Consider the following 16857-nt stretch of genomic DNA (forward strand, 5'->3'; position numbering starts at 1 on the left):
TGCACTTGCTGGCGAGATTATGTTTCCACCATCACCTCTGTTTCCTCTATGAGTGCAGTCTGGAAAAAAGTGAGGAAATTGAGTGGTAAATACTCTCCTGACCCGGCTCCTGTTCTACGGGTCATGGGTGTTGATACAGCAAACCCTCTTGACATTGCCAGTGATACTGGCACTCATCTGGTCCTTATTTCTCGGGGGCTCCATATATGCCCCTCGTTTCTTTCCTCAAAGTCTGCCAGAGAGTTAGTACCCTTGGACTTTTCTTCTCTCAGAGAAGAACAGTATAATGTGCCTTTTACACTTCAGGAACTGGAGGCAACACTCAGCTTGCCGATCATCGGCAGCTGGGCCTGACGACATTCATATTCGGATGTTACAACATTTAAATCAGTCAGCCCTTGCAGTCCTCTTACACCTCTTCAATCTTATTTGGTCACAAGGAGTTCTTCCCCAGCTGTGGAAATCTGCCATTGTTCTTCCTTTCCGCAAACCGGGTACTACGGGACATGATGCCTCCCACTATCGTCCCATTGCTCTTACCAGTGCAGTTTGCAAAGTGATGGAACGTCTGGTAAATCGACGTTTAATGTGGTATTTAGAGACGCACAACAGTCTCTCCACTTGTCAATATGGCTTTCCTAAGGGCCGTTCTACCATAGACCCCTTACTACACTTGGATACATATGTTCATAATGCCTTTGCAAATAACCACTCGGTTATTACCATATTTTTTGACCTTGAGAAGGCATATGCCACTACTTGGAGTTATAATATTTTGGCCAAAGCCCACTCCTTAGGCCTCCGAGGCAATCTACCATCCTTCCTTAAGAACTTTTTAACTGACAGACATTTCCGTGTTCAGGTTAATAATGTGCTCTCCCTGGGCTTTGTCCAAGCTGAAGGTGTCCACCAGGGATGTGTTCTGAGCACAACACTTTTTCTCCTTGCTGTAAATGATCTGGCCTCTGTTCTTCCATCCAATATTTGGTCATCACTCTATGTTGATGACTTTGCCATTGCCTGTGCAGGTGCTGACTGTCACCTCATTACAGTTTCTCTCCAGCATGTGGTTGACCCTGTTTCCAATTGGGCCACCACACATGGGTTTAAATTTTCCAGTACCAAAACTCATCAAATTACTTTCACTAGATGCTCTGTCATCTCCGATCATCCTTTGCACCTCTCTGGCTCCCGTATCCCTGAACGTGATACAGTCAGGTTTCTAGGCCTTTTCTTTGACCGTACGTTATCCTGGAAACCTCACATTACCTCTCTGAAGGCAACCTGTCACAGCCGGCTGAACCTTCTTAAAACCCTTGCTCATCTTTCATGGGGAGCTGATCGTCGAAATCTCCTTCACCTACATTCAGCCCTCATTTTGTCGAAACTCGATTATGGTGACCAGATCTATTCAGCGGCCTCTCCCGCTACTCTCTCCAGCCTTAACCCCATCCATCACCAAGGATTTCGTTTATGCCTTGGTGCTTTTCGCTCTTGCCCTGTTGAGAGCCTCTATACAGAAGTGAATGTTCCATCCTTGTCCAATCGCCATGATGCCCATTGCCTTCGTTACTATGTATGCTCTCATGATCTCCGCAATCCTTCCATTTATAGAATGGTCACCAATATTAGTAGACATTCTTTATTTGTTCGCCGTCCCTGTTTGCTCCATCCCTTCTCTCTTCGTCTACATTCGCTCTTGTCTTCCCTTCAATTACGACCTTTCTATGTTCATGTAGCATCTCACTTTTCCCTACCCCCCTGGTAAGTTCCAGTTGTTCGAATCTGTTCTTTCTCACTCCCTTTCTTGAAAGCCCAACTGCCTATGGTAGCTTCCCACTCTCTTTTTCTTGACCACTTCCACTCTCATTCTCATGCCATCACAGTGTACACAGATGGCTCTAAGCCTTCTGATGGCATCAGATTCGCAGCAGTGTTTCCAGACAGCGTCATGCGAGGGCATTTACTATCTTCGGCTAGCATTTTTATTGCTGAATTGTATGCCATTCTTGCAGCACTTATCCGTATTTCATCTATGCCTGTGTCATCATTTGTAGTTGTCTCATACTCCCTTAGTGCTCTACAGGCTATACAAAAATTTGATACACCTCACCCCCTAGTTCTCCGTATCCAACTTTGGCTACGCCGCATCTCTACCAATCATAAAGATATTGTGTTTTGTTGGGTCCCTGGTCATTTTGACGTACAGGGCAATGAACAGGCAGACACTGCTGCGTGGTCAGCAGTACATGACCTACCAGATTTATATAGAGGTGTTCCATTTCTGGACTATTTTGCTGTAATAGCTACCCACCTTCACACCCATTGGCAACAACGTTGGTCTAATCTGCTTGGTAACAAACTTCAGTCTATTAAACCGAGTATAGGTAACTGGTCGTCTTGTCATCAGTGTCGAGGTTGGGAGACTACTCTCTCCCGTCTTTGCATTGGCCACACTCGTCTTACTCATGGGTATCCCATGGAAAGGCGCCCTGTTCCTCTCTGTGAGAAGTGTCAGGTTCCAGTATCGGTTAGCCACATTCTGTTAGACTGCTCTCTCTATCAACGAGCATGCAGAATTTACCTCCGTCGTCATCTCCTCTCTCCTACTCTTTCTTTACCTTCCCTTCTTGCTGATGGACCCTCCTTTAAGCCTGACTCTCTCATTGACTTCCCCTCAAGGAAGGTTCCTTGATGTTGGTGAGGGGCTCTTGATTTAGGGAATTGGATCTGTGCTCCAGTTCCCCGAATTAAGCCTGAATGCCTTCCACATCCCCCCCCTAGGCGCTGTATAATCCGCCGGGTTTAGCGCTTCCCCTTTGATTATAATAATAATAATAATAATCTCATTGACAATGACTGATTTACTCCACAAACTCTGATGATGATACCTTTCACACTCCCCTCAGCCCTTTCTACCTCAATCTTATGCTGCCCTCTACCATTTTGCTATCCACTGCCCCGCTGTTCTCCATAACCTACTACTCATCCCTCTCCCTTTTGCCACCTGATACCCTCACTTCCTTCCTGCCCTGCAGCACTGTATAGCCCTTGTGGTTTAGTGCTTCTTTTTTATTATAATAATAATTATAAAGGGGCAGTGTCATAGGCCTGCAGTCTTATGAAGGGGCAGTGTCATAGGCCTGCAGTCTTATGAAGGAGCACTGTCATAGGCCTGCAGTCTTATGAAGGGGCACTGTCATAGGCCTGCAGTCTTATGAAAGGGCACTGTCATAGCCCTGAAGTCTTATGAAGGGGCACTGTCATAGGCCTGCAGTCTTATGAAGGAGCATTGCCATAGGCCTGCAGTCTTACGAAGGAGCACTGTCATAGGCCTGCAGTCTTATGAGGAAGCAGTGCCATAGACCTGCAGTCTTATGAAGGAGCACTGTCATAGGCCTGCAGTCTTATGAAGGGGTACTGTCATAGGCCTGCAGTCTTATGAAGGGGTACTGTCATAGGCCTGCAGTCTTATGAAGGGGTACTGTCATAAGCCTGCAGGCTTATCAAGGGGCACTGTCATAGGCCTGCAGGCTTATGAAGGGATACTTCTGCTCATCATTAATTGAACAGACAATATTTAAGAATACATGTATTTTGTTCTAAGAGTATTCATTTTATTTTTGGGTCTTGAAAGCTTTTAAAAAGTTTTTTGCACATTTAATTATCCTAATTTGTGTCTTCCTTATTCTGATACAAAATTATTATTATAATAAAAAGAAACGCTAAACCACAAGGGTTATACAGTGCTGCAGGGCAGGAAGGAAGCGAGGGTATCAGGTGGCAAAAGGGAGATGGATGAGTAATAGGTTATGGAGAACAGCGGGGCAGTGGATGGTGAAAGGGTAGAGGGCAGCAAGAGACTGAGGTAGAAAGGGCTGAGGGGAGTGCGAAAGGTATCATCATCAGAGTTTGTGGAGCAAATCAGTCATTGTCAAGAAGTCAATGAGAGAGTCAGGATTAAAGGAGGGTCCATCAGCAAGAAGGGAAGGTAAAGAGAGAGTAGTAGAGCGGAGATGACGTTGGAGGTAAATTCTGCGTGTTCGTTGATAGAGAGCACAGTCCAACAGAATGTGGCTAATTGATACGGGAACTTGACACTGCTCACAGAGAGGAACAGGGCGCCTCTCCATGAGATACCCATGAGTAAGACGAGTGTGGCCAATGTGAAGGCGGGAGAGAGTAGTCTCCCAACCTCGTCACTGATGACAAGAAGATGGCCAGTAACCTATGCTTGGTTTAATAGAATGAAGTTTGTTACTGAGTAAAGTTGACCAACATTGTTGCCAATGGGTGTGAAGGTGGGTAGCTATTACAGCAAAATAGTCCAGAAATGGAACACCTCTATATGAAATTGGTAGGTCATGTACTGCTGATCACGCAGCAGTGTCTGCCTGTTCTTTGCCCTGTACATCAACATGACCAGGGACCCAACAAAAAACAATATCTTTATGCTTGGTAGAGATACGCCATAGCCAAAGTTGGATATAGAGAACTAGGGGGTGAGGTGTATCAAATTTCTGTATAGCCTGTAGAACACTAAGAGAGTCTGAGACAACCACAAATGATGACACAGGCATAGATGCGATATGAATAAGTGCTGCAAGAATGGCATACAATTCAGCAGTAAAAATGCTAGCCAAAGATAGTAAATGCCCTCGCACGATGCTGTCTGGAAACATTGCTGCGAATCCGATGCTGTCAGAAGACTTAGAGCCATCTGTGTACACAGTGATGGCATGAGAATGAGAGTGGAAGTGGTCAAGAAAAAGTGAGCGGGAAGCCATCATAGGCAGTTGGGCTTTCGAGCAAGGGAGTGAGAAAGAACAGACTCGAACAGCTGGAACTTCCCAGAGGGGTAGGGAAAAGTGAGATGCTACATGAACATATAAAGGTCGTAACTGAAGGGAAGACAAGAGTGAATGTAGGTGAAGAGAGAAGGGATGGAGCAGACAGGGGCGGCAAACAAATGAAGAATGTCTGCTAATATCGGTGACCATTCTATAAATGGAAGGATTGCAGAGATTGTGACAGCTTACACAGTAGCGAAGGCAATGGGCATCATGGCGATCAGACAAGGATGGAACATTCACTTCTGCATTGAAGCTCTCAACAGGGGAAAAGCGAGAAGCACCAAGGCATAAACGTAATCCTTGGTGATGGATGGGGTTAAGGCTAGAGAGAGTAGCAGGAGAGGCTGCTGAATAGATCTGGTCACCATAATCGAGTTTTGATAAAATGAGAGCTGAATGTAGGCGAAGCAGAGTTGGACAATCAGCTCCCCAGGAAAGATGAGCAAGGGTTTTAAGAAGGTTCAGCCGGCTGTGACCGGTTGCCTTCAGAGAGGTAATGTGAGGTCTCCAGGATAACGTACGGTCAAAGAGAAGACCTAGAAACCTGACTGTATCACGTTCAGAGATACGGGAGCCATAGAGGTGCAAAGAATGATCGGAGATGACAGAGCATCTAGTGAAAGTAATTTGATGAGTTTTGGCACTGGAAAATTTAAACCTATGCATGGTGGCCCAATTGGAAAACACGGTCGACTGCATGCTGGAGAGAAACTGTAATGAGGTGACAGTCAGTGCCTGCACAAGCAATAGCAAAGTCATCAACATAGAGTGATGACCAAATATTGGGTGGAAGAACAGAGGCCAGATCATTTATAGCAAGGAGAAAAAGTGTTGCTCTCAGAACACATCTCTGAGGGACACCTTCAGCTTGGACGAAGCCCAGGGAGAGCACATTATTGACTCGAACATGGAAATGTCTGTCAGTTAAAAAGTTTTTAAGGAAGGATGGTAGATTGCCTCGGAGGCCTAAGGAGTGGGCTTTGGCCAAAATATTATACCTTGAAGTTGTGTCATATGCCTTCTCAAGGTCAAAAAATATGGCAATAACTGAGTAATTATTCGCAAATGCATTACGAACAAATGTATCCAAGCATAGTAAGGGGTCTATGGTAGATCGGCCCTTACGAAAGCCATATTGACAAGTGGAGAGACTGTTGTGTGTCTCTGAATACCACATTAAATGTCAATTTACCAGATGCTCCATCACTTTGCAAACTGCACTGGTAAGAGCAATGGGACGATAGTGGGAGGCATCATGTCCCGTAGTACCTGGGTTGTGGAAAGGGAGAACAATGGCAGATTTCCACAGCTGGGGAAGAACTCCTTGTGACCAAATAAGATTGAAGAGGTGTCAGAGGACTGCAAGGGCTGACTGATTTAAATGTTGTACCATCAAAATAGGAATCAGTCCCAGCTGCCGATGATCGGCAAGCTGAGAGTGTTGCCTCCAGTTCCCAAAGTGTAAAAGGTACATTATTGTGTTCTTCTCTGAGAGAAGAAAAGTTCAAGGGTACTAACTCTCTGGCAGACTTTGAGGAAAGAAACGAGGGGCATAGATGGAGCCCCCGAGAAATATGGACCAGATGAGTGCCAATTTCAATGGCAACGTCAAGAGGGTTTGATAGAAACACCGGTGACCCATAAAACAGGAGCCGGGTCAGGAGAGTATTTACCACTCAGTTTCCTCACTTTTTTCCAGGCTGCACTCATAGAGGAAGCAGAGGTGATGGTGGAAACATAATCTCACCATCAAGTGCGTTTAGCATCACAGATGGCACGGCGAGTGACTGCACGCTTCTGCTTAAAATCAAGAAGTCTCTCATCGGTTCTATTGCACCGGTACCTGCCCCATGCAGTTCGTTTCAAACGTACTGCATGAGCACAAGCAGGAGACCACCAAGGCATGCACTTCTGAGAATGCCTGCCTGAGGTTTGGGGTATAGAATGAGAAGCTACAGTTAAAACTGTTGTCGAGAAGAGGTGTAGGAGCTCATCAATGGAGGATGAAGAAGGAACCTCACTAAAAGCAGTGAGTAGTGAGTAAAGGTCCCAATTTGCCTGATCAAATTGCCAGTGAGGGCTACGGAAAGGTGGTGAATATGAAGGCAAAGTAAGAGTAATTGGAAAATGATCACTGTCATATAAGTCCAGTAGAACAGACCAGGCAAAGTCTAGTGCAGTGGAGGAAGAGCAGACCAATAGATCGATGCAAGAGAGAGTATGAGTACAAGGATCAAAATGGGTGGGAGTACCCATATTTAAAACATGGAGGGGGTGAGAGGCGAGAAAAGCCTCCAACTGAATGCCACGTGAGTCACAATGAGACCCATCCAGAGGAATGGTGGGCATTAAAATCGCCATGTAACAGAAGTGGTGGTAGTAAGGATGAAACAAGAAAGGCAAAATCTGGGATAGAAAATGCTTGAGAAGGAGAGAGATATAAAGAACATATTGTAAACCACTTATTCAAGTGGATATGGGCTGCAGTGTAATGCAGTGAGGTATGGATAAATATTTGACAGTACGGAATATCATTGCGCAGAAGAAGGGCACTTTCATTAAAGGTCCCATCTGAGAAAGGATCTGAAGAGTACAATAAATTATAGCCTATCCGATGTTATCCTGACGCCAAATGACTTAGGTGACATGGCACTCTGCCCCAGGGCCAGAATGGAACTCTGTGTTCATCAAGAACAAGAAGCCCCTATCAGCACGGGGGTCGTCCCTCAGTTACTAAAAACAACAGACATGAGCAGTAGATGAAAGGGTCCTAGATCACCACCCATTAGATCAGTACGGAATATCATTACGACAAGGCTAAATGCAGACAAAAAGAATGGATGTAATATATACACTTTCATTAAAGGTCCCATCTGAGAAAGGATCTGAAGAGTACAATAAATTATAGCCTGAGATAGGTTGGAAAACAGCTGAGTGTAATTTTGGTTCTTGTAAGCAAACACCAACAGGGAAAAAACCTGGAAAGCAACATCTGAAGCTCACCCCGATTATCCCTGAGGCCGCGGATATTCCTCTGTAAATGGGCCTTGATTGGCAACGAGGAAGATACCTATAATCCATAGGGAAGGGCACCTATGGACTAGAGGGGTTTGAAAAGTCTACATGCGGTGGAAGACATTCAAGCAGCGAAGGAATGGAGTGTTGCAAAGAAATGAGTTTTGGAGATGGAGCAGAGCGAAGAGAAGGAACAGGAGGTGGATCAGTGTCCATTGAAGGTTTAGTCTCTGCAGTATATTCTGAAATAGCATCAAGTGTTTCTGATTCAAAGACATTGTATGGGAGACAATATTGGAGATAGAAGGAGGAGGGTGAGTAAAGATTGGGACAGTAATGGACTATACTAAAGTAGGGGGGGACGAAAGTGTGTTGGGGACTGGAGAAGAAGTGTGGGAGGGGACAGAAGAGGCAGAAACCTGGGAGGCGGCAGAAGAGGGAGATACTTGGGAAGGGACAGGGAAGGGAGGCACAGAACGAGGATGGGGTTGAACCTCCACACTTGTAATAGAGCCAGAGAGAGGGAAAGAACCAGGTACAGAGACTGGAAAGGTAAAATGTGAGGGTGGAAGAAGGGAAGGAGGGGGCAAGGAAGATTTGAGCAAAGGGGATTTTTTGGACTTCTGAGAAGTAGAGGGGCGATTGGTATTAGGTGTCGTACGAGATCTTGTCGATACCAGGGCTTGTGAGTGAGAACTTGAAGATGTCAGAACAGACTGAGGTGTTGAAGTAGGGACGTCTGAGCCCAAGACAGCAAAAAATTATATACAGAAGTGAATATGAGAGGGGTAACAACAGAGGAGGCTGCAGAAGATAGGACCCCAGAAGTGTGGGGACATTTTGAAACACGAGAATAAGAAACACCACGGGGTAGTCTCCCTTGGAGTTGGAGATGAGAAACTGCCATAGCATAAGGGAGACCTTCTGTTTCTTTGAGGCAATGGATTTCACGCTCATTTAAGTAGACCTGGCAACTGTGAGAGTATGAAGCGTGAGCCTCATGACAATTAAGGCAAGAGGGAGGTCGACTGCAAGACGTATTAGAATGGTCATTGGCGCCACAGACTGGGCATTCAGCTATAGATCTGCAATATTTCGCTGGGTGACCAAAATGCTAGCAATTTCTACACTGTTGCGGTGTAGGGATCACCTTTCGAACTTGTAACCAATGTTCTGCAACATAAACAGAGGACGGGGGTTCACGGCTGTTGAAAGTTAATCGAGCCACATTGCAAGGGTATCGTCTCTGCCCATGGGCAGGAAGGACATAAGTGTCTACTTTGAGGATTGGGAGGTCCTGGAGTACCAGCTGTTCAAGAATGTCATTGCCACATGTCTGGAAATTCTGTTGGACTATGGTATGAGGCAGAATGACAGTACCACTACAAGAATTGAGACAATGATGTTTTTCAATAGTGATAGGAGTAGTATCAATATGCGAAAGGAGAGAAAAATCATGAGCTTGGGTAGCATTCTGGACAGTGATGATGCGCATACCATTCTTGAGAGCATGAAATGAAATATCTCTACCAACATGGCATAGGAGCGCTTTGCCAATATTATGGTCGGAAAGATAGGCAGTAGAAGTAGTCGGTTTTAAAGTAAAGAATTTAGTCCATTGTGTGGTCCAAAACTGAGTGTGGAGAGGGAGTGCATGATGTGTCTGTCTTTTCTGAGTAGAATGGGAAAGTATCGAAGTAACATCATCAGGAGATTGTCGTTGGCGTTTGAAGTGGGACCAGAGTTGGTCGGACGTGGGACAGGCTGGCGATTTGAAAATTGCCGCACCATAGAGGGAGAGGCTGGAAGCATAGTCAAAGGAGAGTGGAGGTCAGACAAATTGAAGGAGTCAGTCAAAACCCCGGTACCTGAAGCAGGTGACAAAACAGCACCAGCAAGAGGTACAGGGGCCTTAGGAGTGTCCAAAGAGTGGCCAAAAGATGAGGTGAGGCCAGAACGGGGTGCGGTAACAAGAAGGGGTCCGGGGGTAGCAGGGTCATGGATTGGGAACTCCATGGTTAGGCTACTTCTTTCTTTTTGTTTTTGAGGAAAAAAAAAAGAAAGAAGAAAAGAAAATAAAAATAAAAAAAAAAATAAAAAAGGGGGGACCAGGGAGGGATAGTTACTAGGAGGAATGAAAGGGACAGAAATCTCCCTCCATGCCAAAGAGGACCTCAGCACCACAAGTGACACAGATGCAGCATGGAACCCGTGCTATATCCTACCCTTCATGCCGGTAAACCAGCAATCCTGGATAGCAACCTCACATCTGCCGAGCTACCTCGGTGGACAAAAGAGAGGGTGGCTGGATATCCACCACAAAGCATACCTCCTTCGGCCACCACCCCCGGAATCTGAAAGGTGGCTTCCAGAGATACATCTGTCGCCCGAAAGACACCCAAAGCCACCCTCTGGGATACCGGAGAGGGATCAGGACATCCCCAGGTGATCTAGATTCCACGGCAAACTACGCCACCGCCAAGAACCTCAATGGAATGGGATGGACCCCGGTACCCTTTCCCCTACCTTGGAACTAGTGCGCCTGTGGGAAAAAATCCCAAAGGCCAAAAAGAGGAAGGGCAAAAAGGAGGGGTGGGGAGGAGGAGGAGGAAAGGAAAAAGGGGAGGATGGGATAGGGAAGGGGGGATTGGGGGGTAATTAGGTTCGGTCTGAGGAAGGAGACGAACAGGTCTAATTCCTCAGACCAAGAGCCTCTTCACCACGACAAGGAGCCCCCCTTGAAGAGGTTCTGATCCAAAATTTGTGGATTAAGGGAAATTGTACATTCGGTGACATTCTAATCTTTTTGTTCTTGCGGCTGCTTTATAGATTTCTGAGTGTTGAGACTTCGAAGTCGAGGGTAGATAATGCAGATAATGCCAGTCACGATGAACACGCACACTATTATACCCACAATCATGCCTGGAACAAAGCGACAGAGTGTTTTTTCAAATGGTCTATATATATATATATATATATATATATATATATATATATATATATATATATATATATATATATATATATATATTATATATATATATATACATATATATATATATATATATTATATATATATATAATATATATATATATGTATATATATATAATATATATATATGTATATATATATAATATATATATATGTATATATATATATAATGTGAGTAGTCACGAAAGCGCTTGGAATTTCTCTATTCTTTCAGAGTGGTTGTTTTGCATATATATATATATATATATATATATATATATATATATATATATATATATATATATATATATATTGTATATATATGTCATGCCGAATAGGCAGAACTTGCGATCTTGGCTTAAATAGCAACGCTCATCTTGCCATATAGGACAAGTGAAAATTTGTGTATGCAATAATTTCGCCAAAATCATTCTGAACCTAACGAAAAAAATATATTTCACTGTGCTTGTTTAGTATTAAATTTCTGTAAACAAATCTAAAATATATTTAGTTGGGTTAGGCTAAAATAAATTGTTCTTGTTATAATAAGGTTAGGTAAGTTTTCTAAGATTCTTTTGGTGCAAAATTAAAATTTTTTACATTATTAATGAAAAAATATATCTTTAAACGTATAAAAGAAAATTTCAGAAAGGATTTAATTTTAAATGAGTTCTTGCTACAAGAATATATATATATATATATATATATATATATATATATATATATATATATATATATATATATATATATATATATATATATATATAAAGTTACTAAATGCTGTAAAGAGCTTTTATGAGGATAGTGAGGCTCAGGTTAGGGTGTGTAGAAGAGAGGGAGACAACTTCCTGGTAAAAGTATGTCTTAGACAGGGATGTGTAATGTCACCATGGTTGTTTAATATATTTATAGATGGGGTTGTAAAAGAAGTAAATGCTAGGGTGTTCGAGAGAGGGGTGGGATTAAATTATGGGGAACTAAATACAAAATGGGAAGTGACACAGTTACTTTTTGCTGATGATACTGTGCTTATGGGAGATTCTAAAGAAAAATTGCAAAGGTTAGTGGATGAGTTTGAGAATGTGTGTAAAGGTAGAAAGTTAAAAGTGAACATAGAAAAGAGTAAGGTGATGAGGGTATCAAATGATTTAGATAAAGAAAAATTGGATATCAAATTGGAGAGGAAGAGTATGGAAGAATTGAATGTTTTGAGATACTTGGGAGTTGACGTGACGGCGGATGGATTTATGAAGGATGAGCTTAATCATAGAATTGATGAGGGAAAAAAAGGTGTGTGAGAATTTGTGTGGACTGCCTCCAAGTGAGTCACCTACCCTGGCAAACTCTGTTGACATCGAGCTCTGAGGTGGGTACCTCAGCCTTACAAGTGGCTTATAGGACAGATTTTCACAAATGATTGATGTTGCAAGAAACTCGCCTGCATGCACGTATAAAGGACTACCTTACTTGGTGTTGCAGCATTTATCCTGATCTTCAACTTCCCTAAGCTTAGCCTTAGCCCCTCTGGACTTACCCTCAGAAACCACGTGCAACCGGGAGCCTTAATTCCTGCATTATTCAATCGTTATTAGTGTCCTGCCTGCACCACAGAAATTCCTATATCCAAGAGGGTATGTATCCCCTAGTGTAACTATGCAGACACGGACACTAGCTTCCAGACTGCCTTGAGACACTGGTACTTACTAGGCATGCTCTGCCTGTTGCACACTGGGCCCACAGATAAAACTCAACTCACAATCTCCCCAGACACTGGCCAGAAATCTACGAGAAATAGTGGAGGTCTTATCTTACTGTATGGGCCTGACGGAGGAGGTCATCTACAGTACATCGAGGTGCCTCTACCAGATTTCCCCAGGTCTCAAATGTGAAGACACGTGGGGGGCGCCGTCTGCTGATCACGGCACACCTTGTCCAGTTGGTGTCTGTCTTAAGAAGGACGCTATTGTGTCCTTGAGACCCGCACCTCATCATTCAAGCTAGGGCTGCCAGTTTTCCCTAGCTAACTTAACCTAGTGTTTGCCTACATTATCGGCCTATTACTACCTATGTTAAGGTCTTAGGTCTACATTATTATTATCTACAGTTGCCTTAGTAAACCTAATATTAGTGTTCTAACAGTAAAACTACCTACTCCTTCCCTGAAGGGTAAATCTATAAATTAAATAAACGCCTACCAACAATCCATGCCAAAATAGAGAGAATGCTGTTTGTTTGGGAGGGTTTAAGGGCCAGACAGCTCAGCTGTCCCATTATGGCCATGCTAGATCTGTCCTGTAGAACTTTAGGGACCAAATAAATTTCCACATCCTCCCGCCGGCGAAGGTAGGCACTAAGTCTAGATCAAGTCTGCCTCCCGCAGGCCCTCCCAGTGGGCCCACACACCTTGGTAGCCTTTCCTCCCACTGTTACGAGGTTCCCTGGATTTAAAGGCAATCTATCTCCCTCTTTATGTACCCTGTAAAAGTGTTTTCCCAAGGTGGCCGAGTGTTCGTCACTCCCTGCCTGGTTCAGCTTCCCTGGCGGTTCATCGTGTATACTGGTATTCATTATCACTACTCCCCAGCTATCATGGGAACAGCTTCTCCTCTATCTGGCGTGGCAGGGAATTCAGGTGGAATCCTGCCGCCTATGATGTATCCTACTGGGGATCTGTATAAACCAATTCCTTCCTTAAACGTCCGTCGTGTAGACAGGAAGTCATCTGTATGATTGGCTCCCACCAGGATACCTACATTTCTGACTGTGTCAGTGGTAATTCCCTGGTCTGCCAGCTTCACATCAAGGTCTTTCAATCGCTTAGCTGCTGCAGCAAGACCTCTCGCTGTAATTGCCGTGGGTAATGTCTCTACCACCAAGGCTGTAATGTCTCTTCGATGTCCACCTAATTTGACTGTGACATCCACCACATCATAAGATTTGGGTGGGACCTGACTTACAGCCCGTTCCAACATCATACTAACTTTCCTTGTGGCCTTCAACTTTAATTTAGCCCCCAACTTCTTTGTTATCAATGATACTTGTGCTCCTGGGTCAAAGAATAATCAGGTTGTTTCGGACCTGTGCCCATTCACAACCTTTGCCATGACTGTAGGTAGGGCAGCACCTCCGTGATTCTCACTCGGATTAGAGACTTTACTCCCACTAATCATGCTGGCTACCATTTCAGGCTCTGACTCACTTTCTATCTCTACCTGTGAGATATCCCTACTAGCATGGGGTTCCCTTAAATTATTGGGACAGTGCAGTATGGTGCTTACCTTTGCAACAGACTCGACACTCACTGAGCTGGGTGCCACAGTCTCTCGCAAAGTGTTCCCCACAACACTTGAAGCAGAGTCTCAACTCCCTTAGTCTCTGTTGCCTACTACTCAGTGTTACATACTCCGAGCAACTCGTGCTAGCATGTTCGCCTTCGCAGAACACGCATATTCTGGCACGAGTGCCTCTGAGGTTCTGCTTAGAGGTTCTTACCTTAGACACCTCTTTACCATAGCACACTCCAACGTTAGTTGTACGAGCTTTAGACTGATCTCTCGAGATCTTCGAGTGACTTTCTGGGTTTTTATATGGCGATGGTGGTGACTCTTCTCTCACACCTATACTCAAATGAGAAACGAGATCTCCCAACCCCTCAATGATCTGTTGTATCGTGAACCTATTCGTCTGATATTTTAAGTGCAACTCGTGCACTGTAGTGCCGGCCAGTTTCCTCTGAATCACCTGACTGATGAACCATTCCGACTTACCCCAATCATGTAAATCTTTAAGACTATTCGTCAAACTCATAACTTCGATTCGGAACTTCTCTAGGCTCTGACGGTCATGGCGACAAGCCTCTAGATCCAACAACCGATAAAGTATAGCTACCTTTATCTCCTCGGTGTTGCCAACATGTCCTTTAATTGGTCTTTGGCATGTTGGTAATTGGTGTCGGTGGTTTGGTAATGCCGGACCAAGTCCAAGGCTTTACCCTTGAGCTGTGAACGTAAATATTGTAATTTGACGGCATCTGACAAATTGTCTCTGTCATCTACCTGGGCTTTAAACTGATCCCAGAAAGCAATGTACTCTGTTAAGGTTCCGTCGAACGTTGGTAAATTCAACTGGGGCAATCTGGGCAACACATTAACAGGCGTGCTGTTGTTCATGTTCCTTGAAACATTTCCTGCCTCTGCTGTACTGGCCTTCAAAGTCTTTATTAACTGCCTGCAGAGTCTCATCTCTGCTTTACCCTCTGCCCTTCGTTCGTCATAGTACGTCCGTGCTACTTCGACTGTATATTATCAGATTCACCTGTAGTATAGGCCTCTGTCTCATAAAGGATAAATGATCTCTCAAAGGCCTCCAGTCTTTGCTCCAAAGGTTTCAGGCAACTCTCTAGTTCCTCCCAGTCTACGTCCTGATCTTGCCTGACCATATGACACTCCTCACATGCTTTGCTCAGGCGCCCCTTATAGGCTCCCATAGACCTCTTTAATTGACTTAGAGCTGGGACAGCTGGCACTACATCTTCACCTACCATAGTTGCGGTTTAGTTAAGATCACGGTACTAATTTGTACTTCAATTAGCCCACCCCACAGCACAAACGGTATTAGGCAAGAATGAACGAGTCTCAAGGCTTCTCAACAAGCTTGACAACTCCCTTTATTATATTGACTCTACTCTGACTTAAAATGTACACTGTTAGCTCTCAAATCCCAATCAAAATGTGTATCGATGTGAAAGCTTAACCTAGCAATTTCCTGTACAATGTAAGCAAATAATTACAGGACTTAACCTAGTCTCAGGTACAATTCACAAATCCCACATTAAAATGAATCAAAGACAATGAAAATCACACAATAAAAATGCAGTATACAAATTAAAAAATCACTTAATTCGCACAAGTAAAATCAACAATTCAACTTGTGAAACAGTAAATGAATAATGTATGTAAATAGTTTGGCCTAACTGCCCAGTTTACTCTGTCTAGCATGGATGGTTAGATAAGGTAAATCCTAACCTAGCTAGTGTGCTATAGTTTAAACCTGGCTTTATAACTCCCTGTAAATAATAACTAGGTTAAATCTGTCCTAGCTACTATAACTGTTGTAAATATTGCACAAGCCTAGCCTAACTGTGGCTACCTTGCAAATCCACTGTAAGTAATCAACACAAGTCTCCTACTCTGGATTACTTGTAATCACTGTAAATAATTAAATTCACAAGCTTCTCTAGCCTACCTGGCCTGCCTGTAAATTACTGCAAATAATAACTTCTGTGTATAGTCAGCTTGGCCTAGCCTCTGTGTAACTCTGGGCCTAGGAGTGCTAACTTAACCTAACTCTGTTAAACTGGTTCCTAACTGTGGCCTAGCTATGATAGCTTAACCTAGCTATTCCACATCACGGTTTTCGAAGGACCACTTTTGTGAAAATTTGTGTGGACTGCCTCCAAGTGAGTCACCTACCCTGGCAAACTCTGTTGACACCGAGCTCTGAGGTGGGTACCTCAGCCTCACAAGTGGCTTATAGGACAGATTTTCACAAATGATTGATGTTGCAAGAAACTCGCCTGCATGCACGTATAAAGGACTAACTTACTTGGTGTTGCAGCATATATTCTGATCTTCAACTTCCCTAAGCTTAGCCTTAGCCCCTCTGGACTTTCCCTCAGAAACCACGTGCAACTGGGAGCCTTAATTCCTGTAATATTCAATCAATATATCCAAGAGGGTATGTATCCCCTAGTATAACTATGCAGACATGGACACTAGCTTCCAGACTGCCTTGAGACACTGGTACTTACTGGGCATGCTCTGCCTGTTGCACACTGGGCCCACAGATAAAACTCAACTCACAATCTCCCCAGACACTGGCCAAAAATCTATGAGAAATAGTGGAGGTCTTGTCTTACTGTATGGGCCTGACGGAGGAGGTCATCTACGGTACATCGAGGTGCCTCTACCAGATTTCCCCAGGTCTCAAATGTGAAGACACGTGGGGGGGGGCGCCGTC

The 16857-nt window shown here is 44.0% G+C and overlaps 1 protein-coding gene and 1 long non-coding RNA gene across 4 annotated transcripts in view; one reads left to right on the forward strand and one right to left on the reverse strand.

Annotated features, from left to right (window-relative positions):
- LOC128699921 (uncharacterized) overlaps positions 1-16857 on the reverse strand; it is a gene marked incomplete at its 5' end in the record, with an annotated part of 47782 nt that overhangs the window by 14377 nt on the left and 16548 nt on the right. The window contains 1 exon segment of one of the 3 annotated variants that reach the window (XM_070102481.1): positions 7712-10790. Within the exon segment in view, the coding sequence (XP_069958582.1) occupies positions 10666-10790 (125 nt within the window). 3 annotated transcript variants of the gene reach the window in all.
- On the forward strand, positions 7243-7855 carry LOC138855113 (uncharacterized). The gene is made up of 2 exons (XR_011394270.1): positions 7243-7417; positions 7720-7855. It is a non-coding gene; the product is annotated as an uncharacterized lncRNA (long non-coding RNA).

This window comes from Cherax quadricarinatus, chromosome 81 (genome assembly GCF_038502225.1).
Source record: "Cherax quadricarinatus isolate ZL_2023a chromosome 81, ASM3850222v1, whole genome shotgun sequence".
Taxonomy (NCBI): domain Eukaryota; kingdom Metazoa; phylum Arthropoda; class Malacostraca; order Decapoda; family Parastacidae; genus Cherax; species Cherax quadricarinatus.